Genomic DNA, 25,097 nt, shown 5'->3' on the forward strand with positions numbered 1-25,097 from the left:
TTAAAAGCTGGGAAATACTGCTTCTACATGACTTGCTAATTGTAAAATATGTAGCAATGAGGAGAACCACTCACTAGCTCGTGTACTAACGTAGTATTTAAGGACCGGGACACCCGTTTCAATGAGCACAGGCCAGGAGGAAAGAAAGGATGGGAAATGGTGCGGTGAGGGGTCTACTGTTGCAAGATAGTTAATAAAATGTTTTACATGATTAATAATATTAAAGTAGATGACGCCTGACCCGGAAACACTTAAAAAGACCTTCTTCCAATAGAAGCTCTGCCTGTGGTTTTCGAAGAATCACCTTCAAGAGATAGTATTAATTAAGGGTCACAGGCCCTGATTCCAGAGCTGGACAGCTTGGATTCAAGCCCAGCCCTGCCGCAAACATAGGACTTGGGCTCTCTTCTGCCTCGGTTTTCTCATCTGTGAAATGAGGGTAATAACAGGACTTTTTGTCATAAAGTTGCTGAGAGCAGTAATGGAGTTGATACAGGTATAGAATAGTGCCTGAAACCTAGTAAATTCCCATAAGCACTAATAAGTATTTGCATAACTGGCACTCTGGTGAGCCCTGAAGCACTCAGATTTGAAACGCAAAATAGGAGAACAGAGACAGGTCTGAAGATCCCCTACGTCTCCAGCGGCCACTTGGTATATGGGCTCCTAAGGAATGCAGCCCAGTCAGAGCCGCAATAATCAGACTTTTCCTTCTGAAAAGGAACCTCAAAATACCAATTCTAGAGATCTCTGAAAAAGATAATTCTAAAGAGCCATGTAAACACTTAACTCTTAATGCCATCCTTTTCGTAATTAAGTTTGCCAGAAAAAATACAGGGTGCCAAGTTAAATTTGAATTTCAGATAAGTAATGAATAAATGCTTAACTGTAAGCGTGTCCCATTAAGTTATTCGGAACACATATATACTAAAAAAAAAAAAAAAATTCATTTACTGGAAATGTAAGCTTTCCTTTTTTTTTTTTTTTTTTAAGTTAAATCTGGCAACCCAAGGGGTGCCTGGTGGCTCAATGGGTTCAGCATCTGACTCTTGGGTTTTGGCTCAGGTCATGATCTCAGGGTCATGAGATCAAGCCGCATATGCGGAAACCATGCTCAGCAGGGAGTCTGCTTGGGGCTTCTCTCTCTCTTTCTCTCTCTCCCCCTGCTCTCTCTAAAATAATAAAATCTTTTTAAAAATGTGGCAATTTTATTAACAACTCACGGTTCAGATAAATGCGCTGAAGTAGTTAATGCCCATAAAGAAGAAAATCCTCTGAACTAAATTAAGTATCTCAAAGCAGCACGGTAAATAGAAAGAACAGAGACCTTAGAATGAACGAGGTAAATCTGAGCTTTAATTTGCCACCTTGTGCCAATTTATCACTGATAGATCTTGAAAAAACGAGTATCCCTACCTTAGCCTCCCTGTCCTCACCTGGTAAGAGGGGTCTGATTTGCCAGTTTTGTGGGGTGCAGAATGGATTACACGAAGCCACACACACTCGACACTCCCCCAACACAAGACAGGCAACGACTACTAGTCCCCGATTCCCTTCTTCCTCATTTTCTCTTGGCTCCAGAAACTCAAATTTCCCATCACGGTGGCCAAAACCAAAGAACTCACTGTATCCCTGGATCACTAAACAGAACAAAGTCCTCCCGGAACTGTGCCTGCAAACAAACCTCCCCTCTGCGGCCCATCTCCTGCCACTCAGCAGGCTCCTCTGGCAGCTGGAGTCCAAGCCTCCCCGGCTTCCACCCCCCTGGCCATTACCCGACCCGGCTGACCAAAACCCTCCTCTGACTGTGCTGAACAACGACGAGAAGAAGAAACCTTTCAAATAACATGTCACTGTCATTTCTTCACATTTTGGGGTTTTTTTTCTTCCACTCTTTAAGAATAAGGGCACACATGGGTGCCTGGGTGGCTCAGACAGTTCAGTGTGACTCTTGATTTGGGCTCAGGTCATGATCTCAGGGTCCTTCAGGCTCTGCACTCAGCAGGGAGTCTGCTTGGATTCTCTCTCCCTTGTTCACACTTCTCTCTCTCGCTCTCAAATCTTTTAAAAAAAAAGATTAAGGATTCAGAAAAAAAAATTAAAAAAAAAAGATTAAAGACATATAAACTCATTACAAATTAAAATATAATGCTAAATACAAAATTCTTCCCCTCAAAAAAAAAAAAAAAAAAAAAGAAATCCTACTCGTGAATAAATAAAAACTCTGTAAAAGAACTATATAAAAAAAAAAAAAGAACTGCAAATGCACAAAATACAATGATTTTCCACTGTGGCTCTTGTGCCTAGGTCTCTCTCTTATTTGGAGTCATACCACATGGGGGATTATTTTCTAATGTTCATTTTACAAATTGCTGAACTAACAATATGCTGTCCAACTTTCCATTTAGTATACCTTATCTGCTCTCTACACACTGTGGTTTCTTTGAAGGAAAATTAACTAAATATTTCAGCAGTTTAAGTACGTGGGAAGCAAAGAATTAAGATTGTAGATACAAAGGTGCTGTAATTGTGTTTTAATCAGCTTATTAAATATAACATGAACATGTATCAATCAACTAACATTTAATTTCATGGTCTATGATTCAAACTTTTCAAAAGCGTAACAGTACAAAGTTATCAGCATTTACTTAACAATTCCTTTCCAATTTTGTTTTAACTCGTGTAAACCACATAAAATATTGTATGACAACTGTTATGTGTCCTCATGTACTGGAAGACATAATTAGGAATTAAAACACAAACATAAATTGAAATTTATCTGTCTTGTGAGATATCGGAACCCGATCAAAAAAGAAAAACACCCACATATATAAAAACTCAGAGACATAACTCTTAAAGTTAGGGGACCCACTATAGGAACCTATTAAGTTTTTTTCAAATACCCCTATCCCCAGCAGACAAAACTCCACCGATGAGACAAATCATGGAGCTGAAGTTTGTTTTAAATTGTCGCTGCAGAAAATGCAAACAAATCTCTATAAACCTAATTTAGAAAGTAAATCGCCTAACCGCACATCATTTAGGAGTATTATACAAAGATTTCCCATTACGGAGTCACATTTTGACTTGGAATGTCTGCGCGCACACTTCTCTCTTTTCCTCCACTGAGAGTGTGGTTCTTCATGATCCGAACGATTCAGCTTTTCACAGGATAATTTAGTTTACCTAAACTCCACTTTTGTTGAGGAGCGGTGAAAATTATTAAGAAAAGTCAGAGGGTTTGGTCCTCTAGCATTTTGCTGGATTATCAAAAATGGCTTTGGTTTTAAAAGGTCTGCGTCTGACCATTATTTTTTTCCTCAAGTGGAGGAGGGCAGGAGGGTAAGGGTCATTAACATCCTTTACTAAGACAAAAAGGTTGGAGGGTGGTTGCTAAGACACCAACAGATAGATCCATCTATTGCAATCAGGACCAGGTATTAGGGCTATCTCCCGGCAGAACAAGGCTAACAGCAGCGGGAACCCCTAAGGCAAACACACAAAATCTAAAAGGCACAGGGAGGCAATCCCTGCCCCTGAAGAGTTTAATATCATCTGTTGCTTGTATTTAAAATTACAAGGCACCTTTTAAGGGTTTTTTTCAGGGAATGAGTGGCTCAGTGGTTGAGCATCTGCCTTCTGCTCCGGTCATGATCCCAGGATCCTGGGATGGAGTCCCACATCCCGCATCGGGCTCCCTGCTCAGCAGGGAGTCTGCTTCTCCCTCTCCTCTCTGTGCTCTCTCTTGCTATCTCTGTCACTATCTCTCTATCTCCAATAAATAAAATCTTTTAAAGAAATGTTTATTCAGGGGGGATCCCTGGGTGGCTCAGAAATTTAGCGCCTGCCTTTGGCCCAGGGCACAATCCTGGAGTCCCGGAATCGAGTCCCGCGTCGGGCTCCCAACATGGAGCTTGCTTCTCCCTCTGCCTGTGTCTCTGCCTCTCTCTATCATGAATAAATAAATAAAATCTTTAAAAAAAAGTTTTTTTCAGAGAACAGGAGTAAGATGAAGGAAGAGATGGGGAGGGAAACTAGAGAAAAGCCTATGTCAGGGTGGAATGTTTCATCTGAGTCTGCAGAGTCACATTGCCTGGTTCAGTAGCTTATCTACTGAATAGCTAGATTGAATGCAGCGCTCACTATTCTGGGCATTAGCAACCTGGTGGTTCTGAGACAAAGTCTGAGCCCTCACTGAGCTTACCCTCCAGCAAGGAGATGAAGTAAAAGTGCCGTAGACGTTTACATCTCTGCCTACGTGCAAGCTTGGGCCAGTGCGCAGAGTTCAGGAAGCTGCAAGGGGGCACAGGGACAGGTGGAGAAGACCTCACCTGTATTTAGCGATTATTAGATGCCAAGTGTCGGGCTGGGCAACGAGCACAGGCTGGGAGAGGAGGCACTCGTTCTCTATCCGTCAACTCTACTCCGGTGGGAGGGGCAGGTAAACTAACAGAATTACTGTGGTGCCACTCACTGCTCCCGTAAGTGTGACACGCTGGCGACACCGAAGAGTGGCACTAAACTTCCAAGATGTTTACAAAACACCTGCCACACTGCCCGGTGAACTACATACTTTATTATTACAAGTAAGTGCACGTGTTAGAGAATTACAAGAAATGAGACGGGTGGAAGTTGAGGATGGCAGAAAGGGGAAAAGATAGTTAAGTCTTTAAAAATTCTAAAAAGGAGGAGAAATGGGGTCACACGAGGACTTGCAAGGCACACTGCAAGGTGCATTTACAAACCTATACGGAATCTGATGTCCTTGAATCACATCTCACCCCCAACTACGGGACGAGAAGTGAACTTGTTCAGTTGCAGATGGTCGGCAAAGAGCGGGGAGGACAGTTTACACACCACAGGGCTCTGCTGCTATTTCACTCTATAAGGGAGTATTTCAGAGTCCATGAGATTTACAGAAAGTCACCTGTAGTCCCACAGGCAAGCTTGGATCCCATGTGTGAAGTGTGAGCACCTCACCTCCCCGTCAGTCTACAGGTAAACCGACGTGCTTTCCAGGACACAGACCCTAAATGCAAACGTGCTTCTTAATCCAGCTACAAGTACAGAAATGGCAAAAGGAACTGTAATTAGATATGGTTTTCATCACCTTTTGTATTTACTTGATAACTAACTCCTGCTTTAAGATGCTACTCCACCCATACCATCTGCATTTTACGGACACACAGATGTTCCCAAAAGACTAGGGGACCGGGATACAGCAGAGCCAGGATGCCTGCCTCATTCCGCCTGGCCCCAGAGCCCTGCAGCCCTTCCATGATGCCTAACCATCAGAGTCCTTTTGTTTTCATTTTTAAGATTTAATTTATTTATTTGAGAGGGAGACAGAGTCAGAGAGAGAGAGAGAGAGAGAGAGCACACGAGCCAGGGGGGCAGAGGCAGAGGGAGAAACAGGCTCCCCGCTGAGCAGGGACTCCAACGCTGCCGTGGGGCTGGATCCGAGGACCCTAAAATCATGACCTGAGTTGAAGGCAGACGCTTAACCGACTGAGCCACCCAGGCGCCCCCAGAGTTTGGATTTGAAGGGACAGGCTAAGATTAAGGAGGACGATGATGCAAAAACATTTAAGAGGTAAAGTTAATAAGACTGACAGGTGTTTGTAGGAAAAGAAGACACAGAAACCAAGTCAGAAGCTGGTGTGACAACTGCTCATCATAAATTTCCAGAATAACACTGATTTCATATATTTCATATCTCTGTGTGTACTATTGAAATACTATGGAAATTCAAACATTTTAGCATCCAAGCTGTGTCCAAATACCTCTCACACCCAAAAGCAGCACACACGTGTGCACACTCATACACACACACACGACTTCACCAAATCACAAGTCCAAACATAAAGTAACAAGTCCTACTGTCTTAGAAACAGAAAGGAACACATGCCAATAAACCAGCGAGAAAGAATATAAGTCAGAGATTCATGAATATAGGGAGTAAAGAAAAAAAAACCTTCAAAGTACTAGATGAATAGTGGGCTCTTGGATAGTAATGATGAAATGGAGAAATTGAGAAAAACAGAGAAGTGTAAATATGTCCTCAAAAGAAGTCTTTGGAAGTACATTGTCCTAAAACTCCTGTGGCAGGATTCAAGAAGTATTTACTCTGTCCCAATGAACTCACACTAACAAATCTATAAATATTTCCCATTGGAATTTTAGCAATTTTCCCTTACCTTGGGGAAAAAATTCCCGAGCCCCAATAAATAACAAAAGTTGTCATATGAGATAATAACAATAATGATAATGATAGCAGTTACTCTGGGGCCATGCATCACATCTTTATGTGTCACGCTATGAAGGAGACACTATCCTAACTCTTCCTACCTGGAAAAACACTTACTTCCACCTTCAGTAACTTCCCTGAAGTCGTCTCACACTGACAGGGTTGGGACTCCAAACTCCGAGCGGCCTGACCAAGGCTCTTTAACCTCTTTACAGCGCTTCTCCGTTTTAAAGATTCAAACGTTCCCACGAGAATTTTACATTTTTTAGTGAAGAGTTTATGAACACAAAATAATTCTCCCACATAGTATTTTTTACCAGAAGTAACTACAGTGAACAGTCAGCACCTTAAGTCAGGGTCACTCTTCAGCCCCAAACTAGGACCTTCTTGTGTTTATCACTATTTTAAACGGCACAAGTACCGCCCATGAGTGCCACCTAAATTGATAAAATTAAAACTCAAGATACAATGACATATAAAAGGAATATGTTACTGTGACAAGTCAGCAAAGGAGGTCTCAAAAATCTGAGAAATCTGCTCTACTAGATTCTCATTAAAATACTCTGTGCCTACAGGGGCTTAATAACCTGTATTTTTTTTTTGAAGTGCAAATTTTACCTGGGTCATTATGGGAATGAGGCACCACAAAGACTTGAAGGGGCTTAGCGTCCCATTCATTAAATAAATAGCTAATGTCAAATCCTTGTTTCCAAACTCCACCATCTGGATTGTCGAAAGGAATTAGACTGTAAACATCCAACATCTAGAAATATAAAGGACAAAATAAAGGAGAAAAAAGAGTAAGTTTAACCGTGTTATTACCATTTTTAATTTGAGCTTAATGTTGGGCAATACTTGCCCAAAGCTACTCATTCTCGTACTGTGTATGTATCTTAATAGATAAAATTATTTCTGTAGACATTAATTGAATAGTTTAAGGCAGAAAACATTTAATTACCGTTCAAATTCTTAAAATGCTACTGCGTTACTTAACTGTCGTGACCAATAATCCCCTCCCCCATCTGCTTCTAATGAAAAATAATTTCATTCAATTCTTTCTTGCCTTGCTTTACACTTCTGATATAAGTGGAAATTGGTAGGACCGAAATGACGAAAATTTTTTGATGAAATGTGATTATGACCAAGTATTTTTTCATACAACAGTGATAATTTTTTTTAACATCAGTAGTCTTTATTTTACAATTAATCGCATGTATTTTAAAAACTGTAGCTGAAGGGAAATGCATCTACAGCTATTCCTTCCTTTAGCATATGTTATGTTTACCTTTTTTCATTCTAAAAATAAAACTACAACAGAGTCAATGAGGCATACTCACATAAAATGGAAATTTTTAAATGTTCACATGTTGTCTAAATTTCCAGTATGACTATACTGGAATAGTGTAATAGGTAATAATCTATTTGGACGCAAAGGAAAAAATATTGCCAAAAACAACGACAAAAAAGAAAACACCAAACCTAAAAACTTGTAGTTTTCATATTCTGTGATACTGAATGTGACAAAGAACATTGGGTAAAATTTAAATTACATAAAAATTATATCCTAATATATAAGCAGGTTACAAAAAAATTTAAAGATATGGAGTAAATTATGTAAAAAGTGAATACAAAGTCTTTTAAGGCAACAACATTATCTCTCACTTCGAATTTATGACTTTAATAAATAAAACGAAACGCTCCCTAGGACGAGTCAATAAATTTTTGGGAGGCAGCCAAAAGGGAGGATGTGTCAGCAGTCTGTTGCTCCTTCTGGATCCTTCTCCGGCCCGGTAGCTCTCCTGTACTCCCTGCCTCGCTCTGCCTGCCTCCCGTGGTTGTTCAGCAACACGGTTGCTTCTCTGCAGCCCAGAGAACACCCTCCTCCAAAAACGTTTTCCCGTCCTCCTTTAAAAGGTACTTTTTAAAACCTACACAGAGCCAAGACTCAGAAACGGATGCGTGTTCAGAGCACGGAAGCCTGAGCGCGTGAGCCGGGCCGGGCCGCACACTGGGGGCCGCGCTCACAGCGGGGCCCGGCCTCTAAGGTCTCCAGCTGCGCAGGCCTGCGAGCCTCGGCCTGGAGCGAGCCTCGGCCTGGAGTGTCGCCGTGTCCACAAGTTAGCAGAAACGTCTACGCTGAAGCAAGGCCAGAGCCAACTCGGTTTTGCCCAAGGGTGAAGCATTTGCCCTTTACGTTCGCGTCACCATGTTGTAGCCTCGGGTCTAAGGAGCCCTTTGCTACTCTGCACAACACAGCAAATCTGACACACCCTAAATTTAGGAAAAGCAGGAGCCCTTTCTTCCCCTAGCTTACAATCCACTAAAAAAGCGCTATCCAAGGAAAGGAGACTGTAAGCCAAATCTGTCATTTTAAATTTTCTAGGAAAATGAAATAAGTGAAATTAAGTTTAATGACATCTTTTATTTAACCCTGCATATTCCTAATATTATTATCTCCACATATATAAATATACACAGTATACATACATATACACATATATATACTTCAATACAGAAACAAAGTATTCACATTTGTTTTCAAAGCAAGCCTTTAACACTTAGAGCACATCTCAGTTCAAACTAGCCACCTTTCAGTGCTCAGTAGCCACATGTGGACAGTGACTTTCATGCTGAACAGCACAATTCTAGAATATTTTCCTTCCCTTTCAGCAAAAGGAATCTAGCTCTACACTGTGTGAAACCTAAAGTGTCTAAAGAGACAGAGTAAGAACAGGTCTTTTCTTATACTCTTCAGAAGATAGCCAAATTTAAACCTCTAAAGGTCTTCACCAACCAGACAAAATAAGACCTAAAAAGCATACAAAAAGGCCACAGTCACAAAGCATAAAATAATTTTAAAAAGGGGGGAGGTGAGGAACAGAGAATTACAGAATTTTATCACTACACGACAAAGAACTTTAATGATCACGTGACTCATCAAGTCACTTTACAAAGACAGAATCTGGAATCCGGAGAGTTGAAGCAACTAAAGTTAAAACGGTAACAGATCAAAACAGAAAGAAAGGCCCAACGATCACGAACGAATGCATACGTTACCTGCACATCTGAATTTCTACTTCCACTTTGTAAAGCGAACGAACAGTCTTCAGGGTCCACTGCAAGGGACAATTGTTTTGATGGCAGAAGAGGTGAGCCAGCACCTTGGCTGAAATTGCCTTGTGAACTCTTTGGACCATCCTCCACAGATTCACTCAAATTGATGACCGAGTCTCTAATATTTGAGATGATCTCATTATTCTCAGCTAGCAAACGCTCCAAATGGTCTATTTTTTCTTGCAACATGGAGAGCTGGCCCTACAATAAAAAAGAAAAAGGCAGCTATATGAAACTCTAATATAGCTCTGCTGAGGCACACACATTTTTTTTTTTAATTATGTGTCTGCCCAAGAGGGCAGCCACTCACCCTTCACTTTCCACTTTTCTAAGTGGGATCACAAAAAGCACAAACAGCTGGCAGTGTTGAAATATCAATTTACAGCAGAAAATCTCCATGCAATCTTTGTTTAATCATATTTTAAAATGTGCAACGGACAGACCCAAAATATTTGGGGATATATTTCCTGGTGCCCCAAACCCCGTCCTACAAGATCTTTGAGCTCTCTATGATAAGTACATGTTTCAGGTATGAAATTTTAAATTTAAGTATAACTGATTCTAGTTACTCGAAAGAGTCAAAAAAGCATGAACCTGAAAATATATATATATATATATATATATATATATCATTCCATCATAATTAGTGACCCTAGTGGGCAATCCTAATCAGAAATACCATTTACAGGAAAATTATTAGTCAACTATCAATTAGCCATGTGTATGGACTGCTCCTACTGTGCTGTGCCTTTATGGTTTTTTAAACTGATCCTTACATTAAGAGCTTGTTGGCTTTATAACATAAACCTTGCTGTAGAGAAGGATATTTTAGCTTATGAGAGTGAGGACAACCTTTGTCCTGCTCACTCTTACATCCAGGGCCTCAAGTATGTAAGTACACAGTAGATACTTAAACATTTGTCACGCCCTTATGTTTCTGGAACTCAGTAATAATTCTTTAGTGAACACCCACCGTACCAGGCATAACGGATGACATGCTGGGAAGATACATACGCCCAAAATATGGATCCGTGGTGCGGAACACAGAAAGTGACGCTGGAACTTGCAACCGTCCACCCAGAGCATCCACACCAGGGTTTACTACAGCAACTAGCCACACCAGTGTTTACTACAGCAACTAGATGCATAGGATCCAGAACAAGAGTCCTAACACCAGCAAACAACAGGAAAGGAGGAGGGACAAGGAAGACTGTGAACAAAGAGAAAGGGGAAGGAGAAAACACCTGAATGTCCAAAAGTAAAGAACTGGTCAAACGGTACATCTAGATCATGGAAATGTTTTCAGTCGCTGGAAATTGAGAAATACGAATTCTTTAAAAATCAAAATAGATGGGAAGGTACTTTCAGAAGACACAGTGGAAAAAAAGAGTTTAAAAAGCATGCATAGGGCGGCCCCGGTGGCTCAGCGGTTTGGCACCACCTTCAGCCCAGGGCGCGATCCTGGAGACCCGGGATCGAGTCCCACATGGGGCTCCCTGCATGGAGCCTGCTTCTCCCTCTGCCTGTGTCTCTGCCTCTCTCTCTCTCTCATGAATAAATAAATTAAATCTTAAAAAAAAAAAAGCATGCATAAAAAAAACAGTAATTTGATACCATCCTTTTCGACAAAACAAACGTATGGAGGACCATAATCAAGATGCTAAAACTGGCCATGGGTATGTATGTTCCTCTTTAATCTGTCAAGGACAGCTGTTGACTTTATAACGGGGAAGCCAGGAGGAAAAAGGATTCCACTTTCAGGTTAGGAGGCGGAGCAACAGAGGACAGCGAGTCGGAGGCTGGTGTCTACCGAGGGGGCCACTGTGGCAAACCGTGTGAAAATGACCAAAGTCTGAAGGGACCGGAGAAGATATTTTGGAATGAGAAAAGAAATATCCAAAATTGGAAGCAAGGCAGCCGCACATTATCTTTGTGGGGAGGAGGGGGCTGGAAGCGCAGAGGACACCGGGGACGGATAACCAAAGACGAGGACACGAGGAAGGCCTCCACGGACCAAAAGACGTGGTCCCGGGCCTCCCGAGAGGCATGCGGGTCAGAAAGAAGAGCCCCTGCCTGGCAAAACCCTAGTCCTTTAAGCCAACTGTCACCTCTGGGTCGAACTCTGAACCCGTTTATCAGCATGTTATAACACAGGAGCAGCAAGTGCAAGTTTGGATTTTTTTTTTTATGATTGTACTTATTCATCAGAGACACAGGCAGAGGGAGAAGCAGGCTCTCTGTGGGGAGCCCGACGTGGGACTCGATCCCGGGACCCGGGGTGACAACCTGGGCCCAAGGCCAATGCTCAACCGCTGAGCCCCCGGGGTGCCCCGGGGAAGTGCAAGGTTTTGGCACAGAGCCCAGGCTGTAGGACAAGCCCCGGGGTCCCTGGCGAGAAGCAAGCTCAGGACAGGGAGGGCAAAGGCAAGGCAGGCCGCCCCCGATGGCGCCACGGTGGGGTACTGGGCCCAGGCTCAAAGGGAGCTGCTTGAGCCGGAACAACTCGGGCGCGCAGCGATGCTCCTCGAGTGGTTCTCAGTGGAGGCCAGGCCAGGCCAGGCCAGTCCCGGGGTAACCCACGGCTCACCCAAGCAGCGCGGACTAGGGCGCCGGGGATGCCGCTCTCTGACTGATGTGGGGGTACTTTCCTGAGCAGTCAGGCGCCCAAGGGCTGTCTGGAATAAGGGAGAAACTTTTCTTATCACAGCCCCGAGACCACAGCTCTCTGCAATCACTTGTGATGAGCTCGGCTGAGTATCTCCCATACGGAGGGTACAAGACGACGTCAGTGATGCTTGCAATCCCTCCCGCAGCAGGTGACAGACAGCAGCAGATCAGGTTCCTCTGATTCCAAGCAGAACTGGAACATGCGGCCTTGTCCGCCTCAGGGAAAGCTACCCGCTCCCTAAAATAAGACTCCGTCTAAACACCACCCCCCCAGAGCTGCTCCAGAGGCTGCAGGTTTCATCCGACGCTCACAGCGCATGAACAGATACACGGCTGCCTGCATTCCCCAACCCTCCTGTACCTTCAGGAACAGGTGATTTCGGAGCCCGGAGTCATGCAGACAGCAAAGCTGCCGACAGCTCAACAAGCACGAGCGGGGAGGGGCGGGGGGCATCCGGGAATGTTCTTACGGAGGCTCTAGTCCCATAACCCATGGATGGGAGTTATTATTCAAAACAAACAGCCCAGGAGATAGAGGTTTCGTGAAAAATAACCCTGCGGGCACTAAAGACGACTTTCAATCTCACCGTGGCTTTACAGATACAATTAATGACCAGTACCCGGAATTCTGTACGGAATTAATCAGTCCATGGAGAAACCTGCGGCCTGGGGATATGTCAGCAGAACGGGCTAATGAAAATCACGTTTTCAAGTTATATTATGTAGTGGAATAAAATCTCCCCCCAAACAGCTGAAATTCCTGAAATACGCACACCCCACAAGCAAACTGCACACGGGCCTGCATTGCACGACCTTCTGAGGATGCGTTTGTAGGCTGCCCTGAAGTGACAGAAATCCCAGATAGTGTCTCAATTACACCAACCAAAGAACACTCAGGGTAATACAGAGAAAGACAATCTTCTGGAGGGAAAGATGATCACTTGGGAGAAAGCCATTACTATCCTTTGATTTGCTAAACAGCTCGAAGGGGAGGCCCCCGATGGCCCAGTCAGGACTGGAGAAGGAGACCTGCAATCCGATTTACGATTTACGTTGCTTTTGATGAAGGAAAAAAGCTGAGAAGACATCACTGACCCAAATGACTTTTGAGAGAAAAGATGTGGAGCCTAGCACGAGGCAAAACCAGGACGGGCACCCACGCAGTCCTGTGAACGGAATCAATCCACGCACACCCGCCGCTGACTCCGAAAGCTCCTTGCTGAGGCCACTCAGCTCACTGATCTGCACAGTGGCCCCTTCCTTCCTGCTACGGGAAGGGAGGGGGGGGTCCTCCCTCCCTTAACAGCCACACTTGCCGGGTGAACTCCAAGCCCAAGGCTCTCAACATCGCTCAAAGGCCTCAAAGGCCTCAAAGGCCATTGGTTAGGCCTCTCAACAGGCCTTCACCAAACTCCCTCTAAAACTAACTCATTCTCAACTGGGTAACACCCAGCATTAGGGCCAACTACACGAAATGTGTCATTCCCATAAATCAAAAATGGTAAAATTCACCGGTTTCCCACGGTTTAACTCACCACTATATCCTCCCCAAAACACCCGATCCCTTGGCCCCCGCAATCCCCCTGCGATCCCTCTCTGGGCCGAGGCCTCCAGAGACAGGCAGAGATTAGGAACAGTGTGCTCTCATCGCTCCCCTTTCTCGGGAACCCCCACTGCCCCATCAGCCCTTCTGATCAGCATCTGCCCACCACTGCACCGTAACTGCTCCTGCTAAGTCCCCAAAGGCTTCCTTCCGCGTGGTCCAGCGCGATAGAGCAAAGGCTGCCCTTGCCTTGCTCAGCACCTTAAGGAGAAGCACACGAGAGCACTTGCTCCTCCAGGTGATGTTTTCTCACCCGCCCCAGCCAGCATGCTCCTGGTTTTCAGCCTCCTCTCCCCGGGACCTGAAGGATGGAGGGCCTCAAGGTTAACTCCAGAGCCCCTCTGTCTTCCCTACACTATCTCATATTATCTCCTCCTCCCCGTGGCTTAAACCCCATTTTTCTGTACTGATGTCTCATCCACATTTCCATCTCCAGCCAAGGCCTCTTCACAGACCCATATAATCCCAATGACCATGCCACTCGACGTGGGTTTCGCACTTAGGTCCAAAAGCCCCCTTGCTCCCAAAAAGCCCTCTACGATCCTCACATCTTACACAGCTTTAATCTCCACCTGGTTGGACACCCCTGAACTGATGGCCTGATTCTTCCTCCTTCCTCACCCTGCTCGCTCACACAGCCACATATCCACAAGCTCTTTCCTTAACTACCCTTAAAACACGTGCTGAGTCATTCTGCACCTGTCCGTCTGGACTGCAATCACGCCGCCCGGGCCTCCAGCAGCTGCCCAGCCTCCTCCGCAGCAGCTGGCATCTGTCACCTGTGGCCTGTGGCCGCACAGCTGCCTCGCCGCACTTAGCCAACGATCCGTGAAGACCTGCATCTACCTATCCCTCCCCCAACAGACCTTCACCCCGTCTCATCCCAGGGGGTGGCCAGATCCTCCTCAACCCATCTCAAGACCTTTGCACACACTCTCCCTTTACACAGTGCCCCAAATCTCACCTGGAATGTCCCCTCCACAAGCCTTCCCCAGCCATTCTACTGAAAATAGGCCTTCTCATGTTATTCTCTATGTCCACTTATTTTTTTTGCCCTTATTACATTTTTCACCTATTTTAAGTATGGTTTCCCCATCTTCATCACTAAATGAATCTCGGTCTTGACAACCAGCAGCACAACTGCGTGATTCATCATTGTACCCCTCTGATGCCCAGCACAATGCCTGGTGCACAGAAGAACTGCAAATATTTACTGGGTGCCGGGGAAGGGGAGGGATCATATGTAATTTTTTTTTCTAAGACAAGGAAGTATAAAATGCCATCTTTTGGCACACAGCCTACACCAAAAATAATATGAATTAAAATAAAACACTCTAACAATTTTTTAAGAAAGAAAATTCAAAAAATCTTCACTGTGACCCAGAAAGTTGGTAAGAATGAGAAGGAAAGACATAAATAATAGGGTGATCTTCACTGACTGAGAGGGAAAGAATATGGAAATTGAGCTGTGTTTGACCACCAAGGGACAAAATCGTGAGCCTGGGAGTAGGGTAAGATGTGGCTCCTCTTCCAGGGCAGGCAAAGATTATGGACTCTGTACAGTCCAACCCAAAGCTTCAACATGCACTACGACGATCAGTAATCATGGGTCGCTAGGCTCTAACTTCAACTGATGTGGGGGATGGAGAGAGTCTGGTAAGAGAACCCAAGGTTGATGCTGAAATTCTTCCCCCCATAGTAGTGATAAAAGATCTTCAGTTGGGGACCCCTGGGTGGCTCAGCGGTTTAGCGCCTGCCTTTGGCCCAGGGCATGATCCTGGAGTCCCGGGATCGAGTCCCACATCAGGCTCCCTGCATGGAGTCTGCTTCTCCCTCCTCCTGTGTCTCTCTCTGCCTCTATCATAAATAAATAAATAAATAAAATCTTAAAAAAAAAAAAAATCTTCAACCCAATCAGGTTTTTAGTTAAGAGAACTAAAGAGGAAATATTATTACATATTTATAATACAACCACCAGTGGCAGCATTTGAAAAGAAACAAGATTTCACTGCACTAGGTATGTGTACGTACATCTAAAACTCTAGCTCCACACCACCTGTCACTCATGCTTTCTCCTCCTCCTTCTTGTCAGATTTTGTTAGACTCAGAACATCACTCTATCATGTCAAGAGCCTTCTGGACCTAGATTCAGTCATAAAATGTGCCCACCATGTAATTAATGTGATTGAGTAAAAGGCTCTAATAATAAGCATCAGAAGCATCTGAAAGGCTGCTCAAAATCACAAATCCCAGGGGTGCCCGGGTGGCTCAGTAGGTCCCATGTCAGAGTCTTGGTTTCGGCTCCAGTCACGACCTCATGGGTCCTAAGATCAAGCTCCCAGAGAGCTCTTCGCTCAGCGGGGAGTCGGCTGGAAGATTCTCTCCCTTTGGGGTGCCTGGGGGGCTCAGCAGTGAAACGGCTGCCTGCAGCCCAGGGCACGACCCCAGGGTCCTGAGATTGAGTCCTGCATCGGGATCCCCTTGGGGAGCCTGCTTCTCCCTCTGCCTGTGTCTCTGCCTCTCTGTGTCTCTCATGAATAAAATAAATAAAATCTTAAACAAAAAAAAAAAAAGACTCTCTCCCTCTGCCCTTTCCCCACACACACTCACCTGTGCTCTCTCAAAAAAATAAATCTTAAAAAAATTACAAATCTTGGGAAGGGCCCAAGAAAGTACAATGTTTATGCTCCACAAGTGAGTCTGGTGATGAGCCAGGTTTGGGACCTACGTCTCCAACTTCGTGCACGTCAGGGAATTATCTAAGATACATAGCCAATAAGCCACTTGGCAAATCACCCCGAAACCACCCTAGAGGGCGGCATAAATCACAAACCTGTGCTCTTTGATAATCTGTTTCCCTGGATATGAAGTCTCCTAATGACCTTGTACCAGATTCCTCCATTTCATGCTCTAGGATACGATACTTCACCTCACTTTTATTTTCAATGACTGCAAAAACGATTACCTTTATTTCTAACGACTCCTTTTACCAGATAAGATAAAGACAGGATAGTTGAAGGGTTAAGCACAAGACCTCCGGGTCAGACTAGGTGGGTGGTTCTAATCCTCGCTTTGCCCGTTTACCAGCACTGTGACCTTCAGGAAGTAAGTCTTCTGGACTCCAGTTTGCTCTCCGGGCCAAAGGCAGCGCTCACACCTATGCCTATGCCAGGAGCGGTTGTAAAACAACTTAGCACTGGGCCTGCCGTGAGCAGGCACTGAAGACGTTACTTCTGCTGCAGCTGCACACAATAAAAGTAGGGCTCTCTAAAATCACTTTGAATGGTACAACTTTCCAGGGCACAGCAACTGCGAGTGAGAACAGCCTCAAAAGCCAAGCCAAGGGGAATGTCATCAAAATGGCAGCACAGGAGACCCCAGCCTCCAGCCTCCCACAAAGATCAACAATGAAACAGCTATCCATGAACACAAACAGCTGTGGGATAGCTCTGCAGTCTACTTTAGAAACACAGTGGAATAAATAAATAAATGCATAAATAAATAAATAAATAATAACCACACAGAAAAAAAAAAAAGAAATAACAAAACAAAACAAAAAAAACTGCTTCATTTTGCTTTCATCCTCTCATCCCCCGGGGCAAGCACTGCTCGATGCCAGGAGGGAATGCCCCAGCTAGAAAGAGTTCCCCTTGCTAGGAAAGAACAGGGCAAACCAGGTTCCCCAGCTGTCGGGAAACCTGCATGAAGAGACACACGGAGGGGCGCCTGGGCAGCTCAGCCAGTTAAGCATCTGCCTTTGGCTCGGGTCATCACATCCCAGGGTCATGGGATCGAGCCCCACATTAGGGTCCCTGCTCCACAGGGAGCTGCTTCTCCCTCTGCCTCGGCCTGCTGCTCCCCCTGCTTGTGCGCTTGCGCTCTTGCACTCACGCACGCACTCTCTCTCTGTCAAATAAATAAATAAATAAAACCTTAAAAAAAAAGGGGGGGGGGGAGACAGACCCATAGAGACATCTAGGAACAAGGAAGAAAAGCAGGGGCCACCAATAGTAGCCACAGAGCATGAACAAGAATGGTTCAATGACCTGCAGCTTCCACCACCCCGGCAGCACAGCTGCCATGCAAACCCTGCAGATTTCACCAGTTTTCACCCTCCCATGTATTGGCATTTGCTGATGCCCCCCACCTGTGCCCCTCCTACTCTCTGCTCACAAAACCCCTCTGGGACCTAGGAACCATGCCAGCAGCCAGCCCAGGCCTCTGTGGCTGCACAACTGTAAGACTCCAGCCCAGCTGCCATGGAGCTAGCCCTCCACCGAGGCACCCACATGCTGCCAACCTGACACTTGTCGCTAGCCTCTACTGTCTGTACACATTCAGGAAGAGTCTCTGCCACAATGAGAGAACAAGCCTATGGCCAGGGCCTCCACAGTTGCCTGTAAATATGGATGAAGCCTGTCTTTGGTCACTAGAAATGTGCACCATCACGCTCACCTGGCATCAGATACTCCAGCTGTGCACCTACATACCCCAAGCCTGACTTCCATCACCAGCCTCCAGTGCTATGGGCCCACGTGAGACAAGCAGTCATGGTAGTTCACATTAACAACCAGGGCCCAGCAACTGCCAGCGCCCTTGCTGCCTGCCTTGGGTCCCGTGACTACACGCAGGTGTGCAAATAGCCCCTGCCACTCCACAGGCTCTACAGCCAAAGTATGTGCACACAACTAGCTTTGGCCACCTGTTGCCTGCCCCAGCCCCTGGGCCTGGAGGTGCCAATGAGAACTCCAAACAGCTCTTGCAGGGCTTACTGACACCCTGGAGCATTTGCCAGAGACTACACAGTTGTCAATGCTGTGGACCCCAGCAACCTGGGCCAAAGAGACATTATGCGGCTCTCAAAAGGGACGCTGCCACATGCTCCTGCACTGGGGTCACAGGCGCCAGACCTGGAAACATGCTGGGATCACCACCATGCTCCAACTCTGCTTCTCCCACACAGGTGAAAGGCTTCCCTTAACAAAGTTGGTCCCTAAAGTCTGGAAGAGGTGACTACTTCTTCAAAAGCATAAGTTACAGGGATCACAGAGAATCAGGAAAACATGACTCTACCAAAAGAATATAGTAAACCCCCAGTGACTAGCCCCCCTACAATGGAAACCTAGCTATTGCCCAACAAATAATTCAAAATAACGTTCTAAAGATGTTTGGCGTTAAAAGAGAATACAGATAAACAATTTAATGAAAACAATATAAGAATAAAATGAGAAGCTTGACAGAGATGGAAAACATAAATAAGAACCAAACACATTTTGGAGTTGAAGAAAACAATGACTTAAGTCAACACAGAGTTTTAACATAAGACTTAACCAGGCAGAAAAAAGAATAAGTGAGCTCCAAGATAGAGCAACTGAAATTATCCAATCAGAGGAGGGAAAAAAAATTAAAAAGAGTGAAGAAAGCATACATCATCTGTGAGATACCAACAAAAGGTCCAATCTGCAAATTATTAAAATTCAAGGAAAAAAAAAGAATAAAAAAAATTTCAAGGAGAAAAGGAGGCAGAAAGCTCATTTTAAAAAAATAATGGCTGAGAACTTAGCCAATCTGAAGAGATATGGACATTCAAGTTCATGGAGCTAAGAGGTCACCACACCAAACCAACTTAAAGAGATCCCCTCCCAGACACATTATAGTGAAAGTGTCCGAAGTCAAAGAGAATCTTAAAATTATAAGAGGGATAAAAGCTTGTTATGTACAAGGGAACCCCCGCTAGACTATCTGCAGATTTCTCAACAGAAACCTGAGAAGGCAGGAGTGGGTGGGATAATGTATTCAAAGTGCTGAGAGAAGAGAAATGTCCATCAAAAATATACCTGACAAAGCTGTCCTTTAAAAAATGAAGAGATACAGATTTCCTCAAACAAAAGCTAAGGGAATTCATCACCACAGCACTTCCCTCACTAGGAATGCAGAAAATGGTTCTTCAAGCTAAAATAAAACACACTAGGAATGCCTGGGTGGCTCAGCGGTTGAGCGGCTGCCTTTGGCTCAGGGCGTGATCCCAGGATCCGGGATGGAGTCCCACACTGGGCTCCTTGCACAGAGCCTGCTTCTCCTTCTGCCCTAGGTCTCTGTGTCTCTCTCTCTGTCTCTCATGAATAAATAAAATATTTTTTAAAATTTTTAAAAATAAAACACACTAGTAACATGATGGCAGTGTTAGTGAACACTATGGTAGTAACCATTCTGTAATATGTAACTATCGAATCAATACAAGTACACTTTAAACTTAATATCATGTTCTGTGTCAATTATATCTCAATAAAGCTGGAAAATGAGAAAAAAAAAAAAATGAAGCCGAGCCAAATACGAATTATGGCTCCACTACCCCAATGAAACCTTGAGCAAGTTACATAACTTTCTTGTGCCTCAGTTTCCTCCTCTATAAAATGGGGATAATGAATAATACCTCACCCACATAGACACATAGGGTGGCTATGAGTGTTATACATTAGCTAGCACATCCAAATCAGTTTAAATAGTGCCTGGTAGAGTCGGTAGAATTACGGCCACCCCAACGATATCCAGGATCTAATCCCTAAAACCTGTGACTCTAGTTACTTATGTGGTCATCGCTGATGCGATTAACTTAAGGATTCTGATATGGGGAGACTGCCCTAGAATATTCGGACAGGCCCAATGTAATCACATGGGTCCTTATAAGGGAAAAAAGGGAGATGGGAGTCAGACGAGATACAAAGAAGAGGAGGTCAGAGGGAGGCCATGCTAGAGGCAGCCTTGAACCAAGGGATGCAGGCAGCCTCTAGAAGCTGGAAAAGAGGAGATAACGGATTCTCCCCCGAAAGCCCCCAGAAGAGAGGCCGCCATGCCAACGTCTTGATTTTAGCCCAAGAAGACCCATTTCAAACTCTTGTGCCCCAGAACTGGAAGATAGACTTTTTTCTTGTGTTAAGCCATTAGGTTTGTTGTGCTTCATTATAGCAACAACAGGAAACTAACACGCCCAGCAAAGAGCCGACGCTGTATAAATAAAGCTTACGCTGGCTGTTCCCATCACAGGAAGTGTGTCCAGATCCCCATCAGAAGAGGTGGCAAGCTGCAAGCCTCCGCAGCTAAGAGCCCCTGCAATGGAGCAATCAAAGGGGAGACCGTGTGACTTTACGACCTGTTTCCCAGCAGCATGTTTTGGTCTCACAAGGCCGTACACTTATCTTTGAACAAAGGAGGGAGGAAAAGACTTTATAGTTAAAAATATTTTTCCGGGAAAAAAAATCAACATCTTTATCTTGGACAGTTTTAGGATCAATGAATAAAAAGGGTTTCAAGGCTACTCTGGAGCTATGGAGGGGCAATCAGAGTAAATGCTGAGGTGCCTGGACCAAGGCGGTGGGGGTGGAAGAAAGCAAAAGGATGTGACAAGACAGATGAACCGGGAAGGGGAGGCCCAGGCAAAGAAGAAAAATAGCCTTTTGGTTGTGGTTTGCTTTTTTTCTTGAGGCAATTGGGAAGAACAAAGGTGGCATTTTAGGGAAACGGAGTGAGTCCTGGGAAAGGAGCAAGGTGAGGGGCAAAGGTTCTGTTCTGGAACTATCAGCTCAGTGGTGGTGTCGGGTAGACGGTAGACGCGGAGGTCTAAAAGTCAGGAGAATATATGTTTGAGTGGGCAGTGCAAAGATGAGTGCCAAACAGTGACTACGAATGGGATTACCTAGGGAGAGCGCATGCATCCGCCTTTAATTGTACAAGGCCCACCAGGCAATCCTCACACCTCCCCGGTTCAGAACTGCTGCATTAAAGCTAAATATAAAAACAGTGATTTGGTGAAAGAGAGCCCGTATTTCCAGCAGGGATGTCACCGTACCCGGGCAGCCAGCCACTGTCACTCCACGGAAAAACCCCACTATTTATACATAGATCTCAGGCACTTAACAGGAAGGCATTTATTGGTTTCGTAAAATGAGGAGAAACCCCTCAAGTGACCACCTCACCCCTAAGATGTGTAGGTCTGAGGCCTGAGAGAGTGTGAACTGAGGCTGTGGCCATCGTCGTGTATGTAACTCTACCGACTGGTAACAAGCCACAAACCACAGTGACAAATGACCTTTTAATGCTACTTTCCAGACCTGAAGCTTATCATGCCTGAATCTCTTCCAAGATATTATTGTCTTTGTGCTTCCACTTGTCCATTCAAAGAAATAAATGTACTCACCATATGAGCACAAAAAGCACTTAATTACAAAGCACCTTGCCAAAACACAGGAGCAATGGGCCTTGCCTGGGCCAATCGTTATTAATCAACCTCACGCCCGCTAGCTGGGATTTTAGCAGAGGTCACTCAGCTGCACGTACACAACAAGCAGGCCAAGTGAGCGTGAGGGGCCCAGCTGGGGCTGCGAGCTCACCGTGCCCCGCCCCTGCAGGAGACCCTCAGGCCTGGGCCCCCCACCCCGGGGTAAGCACTCTGCAGCCCCGGGTAAGCACTCTGCAGCCCCGGGTAAGCACTCTGCTGTGCCTCGACTCCCTGCGCCTCCCCGTCCTGACTCGGAGCAGCAACAGGCTGCACCAGTTTCCCGCATCTTGGTGAAGCCCATCCTCTCACCACCTCCCAAAACGTGGCCAGGACTTGAGTGGCTGTGCTCCGTCCAGGCTCCCGGACGCAGCGCCGCCTCTACCGCCTCTACCTGTGAGGTCCCAGATGTAAGCTGCGGTTGGAACCGCAGGGCCCCCACTCCCAGCAGCCTGATGCAGCCGCAGAGACCACCTCTCGCTGGGGCAGCAGTTGAGGCATCAAGCTACTGTATGAAGGGAGATGCTGCAAAACCCGAATCTTTTTAAAAATGATTTTTGCAACAAGGGCTGTAAGCACAACGTGTTTAAATTACAAAATACTTTCATACAATCCAGCTTTGTAACTTTCAAATACATTTAATAATTGCACTTAAGTGGAGCTAAGCAAATTAGGTGTTGACTAATAAAATTCTTTCATTCAGCACTTCCCGACCTGTTCCGTGGAACGTTCCTTTCTATTATTTTTGCAAATTATTTTTTTGAAAACCACACTACTTCTATGACATATTTTCAACGTACTTCTATTCCTAAACATAGCACTCTGAAATAATGTCAACGGTGTATCCCATCCAAGAACACGCATCAATGTTCATGGGATGGGCTTTCGAAAGGCCACGATTCCCAGGGAACCAGGCTCATGCTATCACACGTCATCTGGTCAATGACTGCCCGTCTAGGTCACTAACCTGTCTTACCTTTTTTGGAGATAAATAATCAGATAATCAGCCTGCCTCCAATCTTATTTACGCTAATCATTTCCTGAATAAGCCCATTCTCTTACTTACAGACAGGAGAAAGGTAAGTACCTAGGCAAGCTCCATCTGAATTATCATGAATTCTGAATTTCCTAACTTTTTTTTTTCAAGCAGCAAAGATTCTAAAGTTTTTTACAAATCCTTTCCTACAGACATTATGATAAAGTCCATCTGGACTGTTCAATCCGCAAGCGCAAGGAGGGGCATGGTAAACGTCACAGAAGCAACATTTACACCTAACCGTAAGGCACAATAGGATATGTAAAAATAGAATGAAAAATTTCTAAGCATCATACAACCAGCTATAAAGATGAGTTGAGGATACAAATTTCTCGGGTTCTTAAGTCTTTTTTTTTTTTCTTAAGATTTTATTTATTTATTCATGAGAGACACAGAAAGAGAGAGAGAGGCAGAGACCCAGGCAGAGGGAGAAGCAGGCTCCATGCGGGGAGCCCGACGTGGGACTTGATCCTGGGTCTCCAGGATCAGGCCCTGGGCTGAAGGCAGACACCTAACCCGGTGAGCCACCCAGAGGGCCCCTAAAGTGTTTTCTTCTTATTGGTTAGATCTTTTCCCTAAAAGTTATAAGAAATACCCTGCATCTCAAGTGTTGCTGTCATCCGGCCTCACGAACTTTCAAAGAAAGTTGGCCTTGGGCCCTAGACAGTTTGGGAGGAGGGCGTGGTCAGCCACTAATCAAAAAGGAAGGGCTCTTCTTTACTATCAAGGAGAGGCAGTTTGGGGCACGCAGAAATCCATCTGATCTTCAAAACAACCTTGAGCTATGAAGACCCTATTTCTGAAGACCCTATTTCAAGTGCTGCCTTTTGATCTTTAATAAATCCATCTCTCTCTCTTATACACACACACACACACACAGTAATCTATTTTCTCTTCTTATAACCTAGAAAAAAAAATCATTTAGCTCCATAATTTGGGCCAAAAATGAGACGGATCTTTTCTTGTTTCCTGTTGAAATGTTTCTTTGAAACCCTGCCCCGGGAGCCTCCTCCTTTCTTAGGTGTGCTGATCCAGGAGCTGGATTCTGGCCATCTGAACACGAGCTGCCTCATTTCAGGAGCCTCTGCTACACAATAATCCAGCCACGAGCAGCACAGCTTTGGGCTCCCAGAGCGGGCCTCTCCCGACGCACAGCCCTGCGGGGGCTGGTGCCCTCCGACCAGGCTGAGGCCCGCAGGCCGCCCTGTCCCCCCTGCCCGCCCGCCTGGTGCCCGGTGCCCACAGGCCGCTCTAGCAACACCCACCTCCTCACCGCGAACCTGGCGCCGGCTTCCCCAACCAGGCGACCTGCCCAACCATCCCTTTCTGCAGAGTATTAGCTAATCCTCCAAATGCCCCAAAGGTAAAAGGGGGGAAAGACGGTTTCATGTAAGCCACACCCATCATTACCCTTTATAAAAATCTGGGAGAAACCCCTTTTTACAACATGCCTGCGCATGTTCCTCTTCCCCCTGATTCTAGCCATTTCGATGCTAGTACAGGGATTTAGTGCCTTATGTCTGTATTACCTCAAACAGATTCTCAGCTGCCTTCCTGCTTCTGAGTCTTCCTACACACTGCGACCAGAATAATCTAGATTGAATACTCTTAGCTCCCTTCCAGGTCTAAAATTTTCTATGAAATTAGTTCTCCAACACGGCTTTTCTCAGGCAGCTCCCTAACATACTCCCTTTGAACGGTTCCCTAACATACTCCCTTTGAACGGTTCCCTACCATCTGACTCCCGTAACTCCTGAGCCCGGCTCCCAGGGCGATTCACAATCTGATCCCCAACTACCTACCTACCAGGTCACCCCAACTGCTCTTCACAAGCACCAAAGATCCCAAATCAAACCCATTTCCTCACCTCTTCTCATGGTGCCAGGCTCCTTCCTGACCCAAAGCCTAAGCTCTGTACTCCACACTGAGAATATTCTTTCTCTCTCCAAAGTCCTACCCGGTCAGCAAAGCCGAGCGCCAGTCCCAGGTCCTTTGGTCAACAGGAGCCAGGCTGTTACCAGAACTTAGTGCAGAGCTTCCTGAAAGTCCTCCTCCCTTACACCAAGAGTAAGAATTAAGGTCATGGACTCTTTATTTTATGCTTAGCTCCTATATCCCCAGAACCTACAACACTGCCCGATTCATGATGGCGACTCCA

General features: G+C 45.3%; 2 protein-coding genes across 2 annotated transcripts in view; one reads left to right on the top strand and one right to left on the bottom strand.

Moving 5' to 3' along the window:
* MAN2A1 (mannosidase alpha class 2A member 1) overlaps positions 1–25,097 on the bottom strand; it is a 159,637-nt gene that overhangs the window by 125,095 nt on the left and 9,445 nt on the right. The window contains exons 2-3 of the mRNA XM_025992803.2: positions 9,305–9,562; positions 6,866–7,010 (exon numbers count right to left, since the gene is read on the bottom strand). Of these exons, the coding sequence (XP_025848588.1) occupies positions 6,866–7,010; positions 9,305–9,562 (403 nt within the window). The remainder of the gene's footprint in view (positions 1–6,865; positions 7,011–9,304; positions 9,563–25,097) is intronic.
* LOC112915445 (uncharacterized) overlaps positions 18,182–25,097 on the top strand; it is a 38,688-nt gene continuing 31,772 nt past the window's right edge. Inside the window, exons 1-4 of the mRNA XM_072735165.1 lie at positions 18,182–18,262; positions 22,167–22,313; positions 22,972–22,982; positions 23,092–23,147. Coding sequence (XP_072591266.1) covers positions 18,182–18,262; positions 22,167–22,313; positions 22,972–22,982; positions 23,092–23,147 — 295 coding nt within the window. The remainder of the gene's footprint in view (positions 18,263–22,166; positions 22,314–22,971; positions 22,983–23,091; positions 23,148–25,097) is intronic.

This window comes from Vulpes vulpes, chromosome 14 (genome assembly GCF_048418805.1).
Source record: "Vulpes vulpes isolate BD-2025 chromosome 14, VulVul3, whole genome shotgun sequence".
Classification (NCBI taxonomy): Eukaryota; Metazoa; Chordata; class Mammalia; order Carnivora; family Canidae; genus Vulpes; species Vulpes vulpes.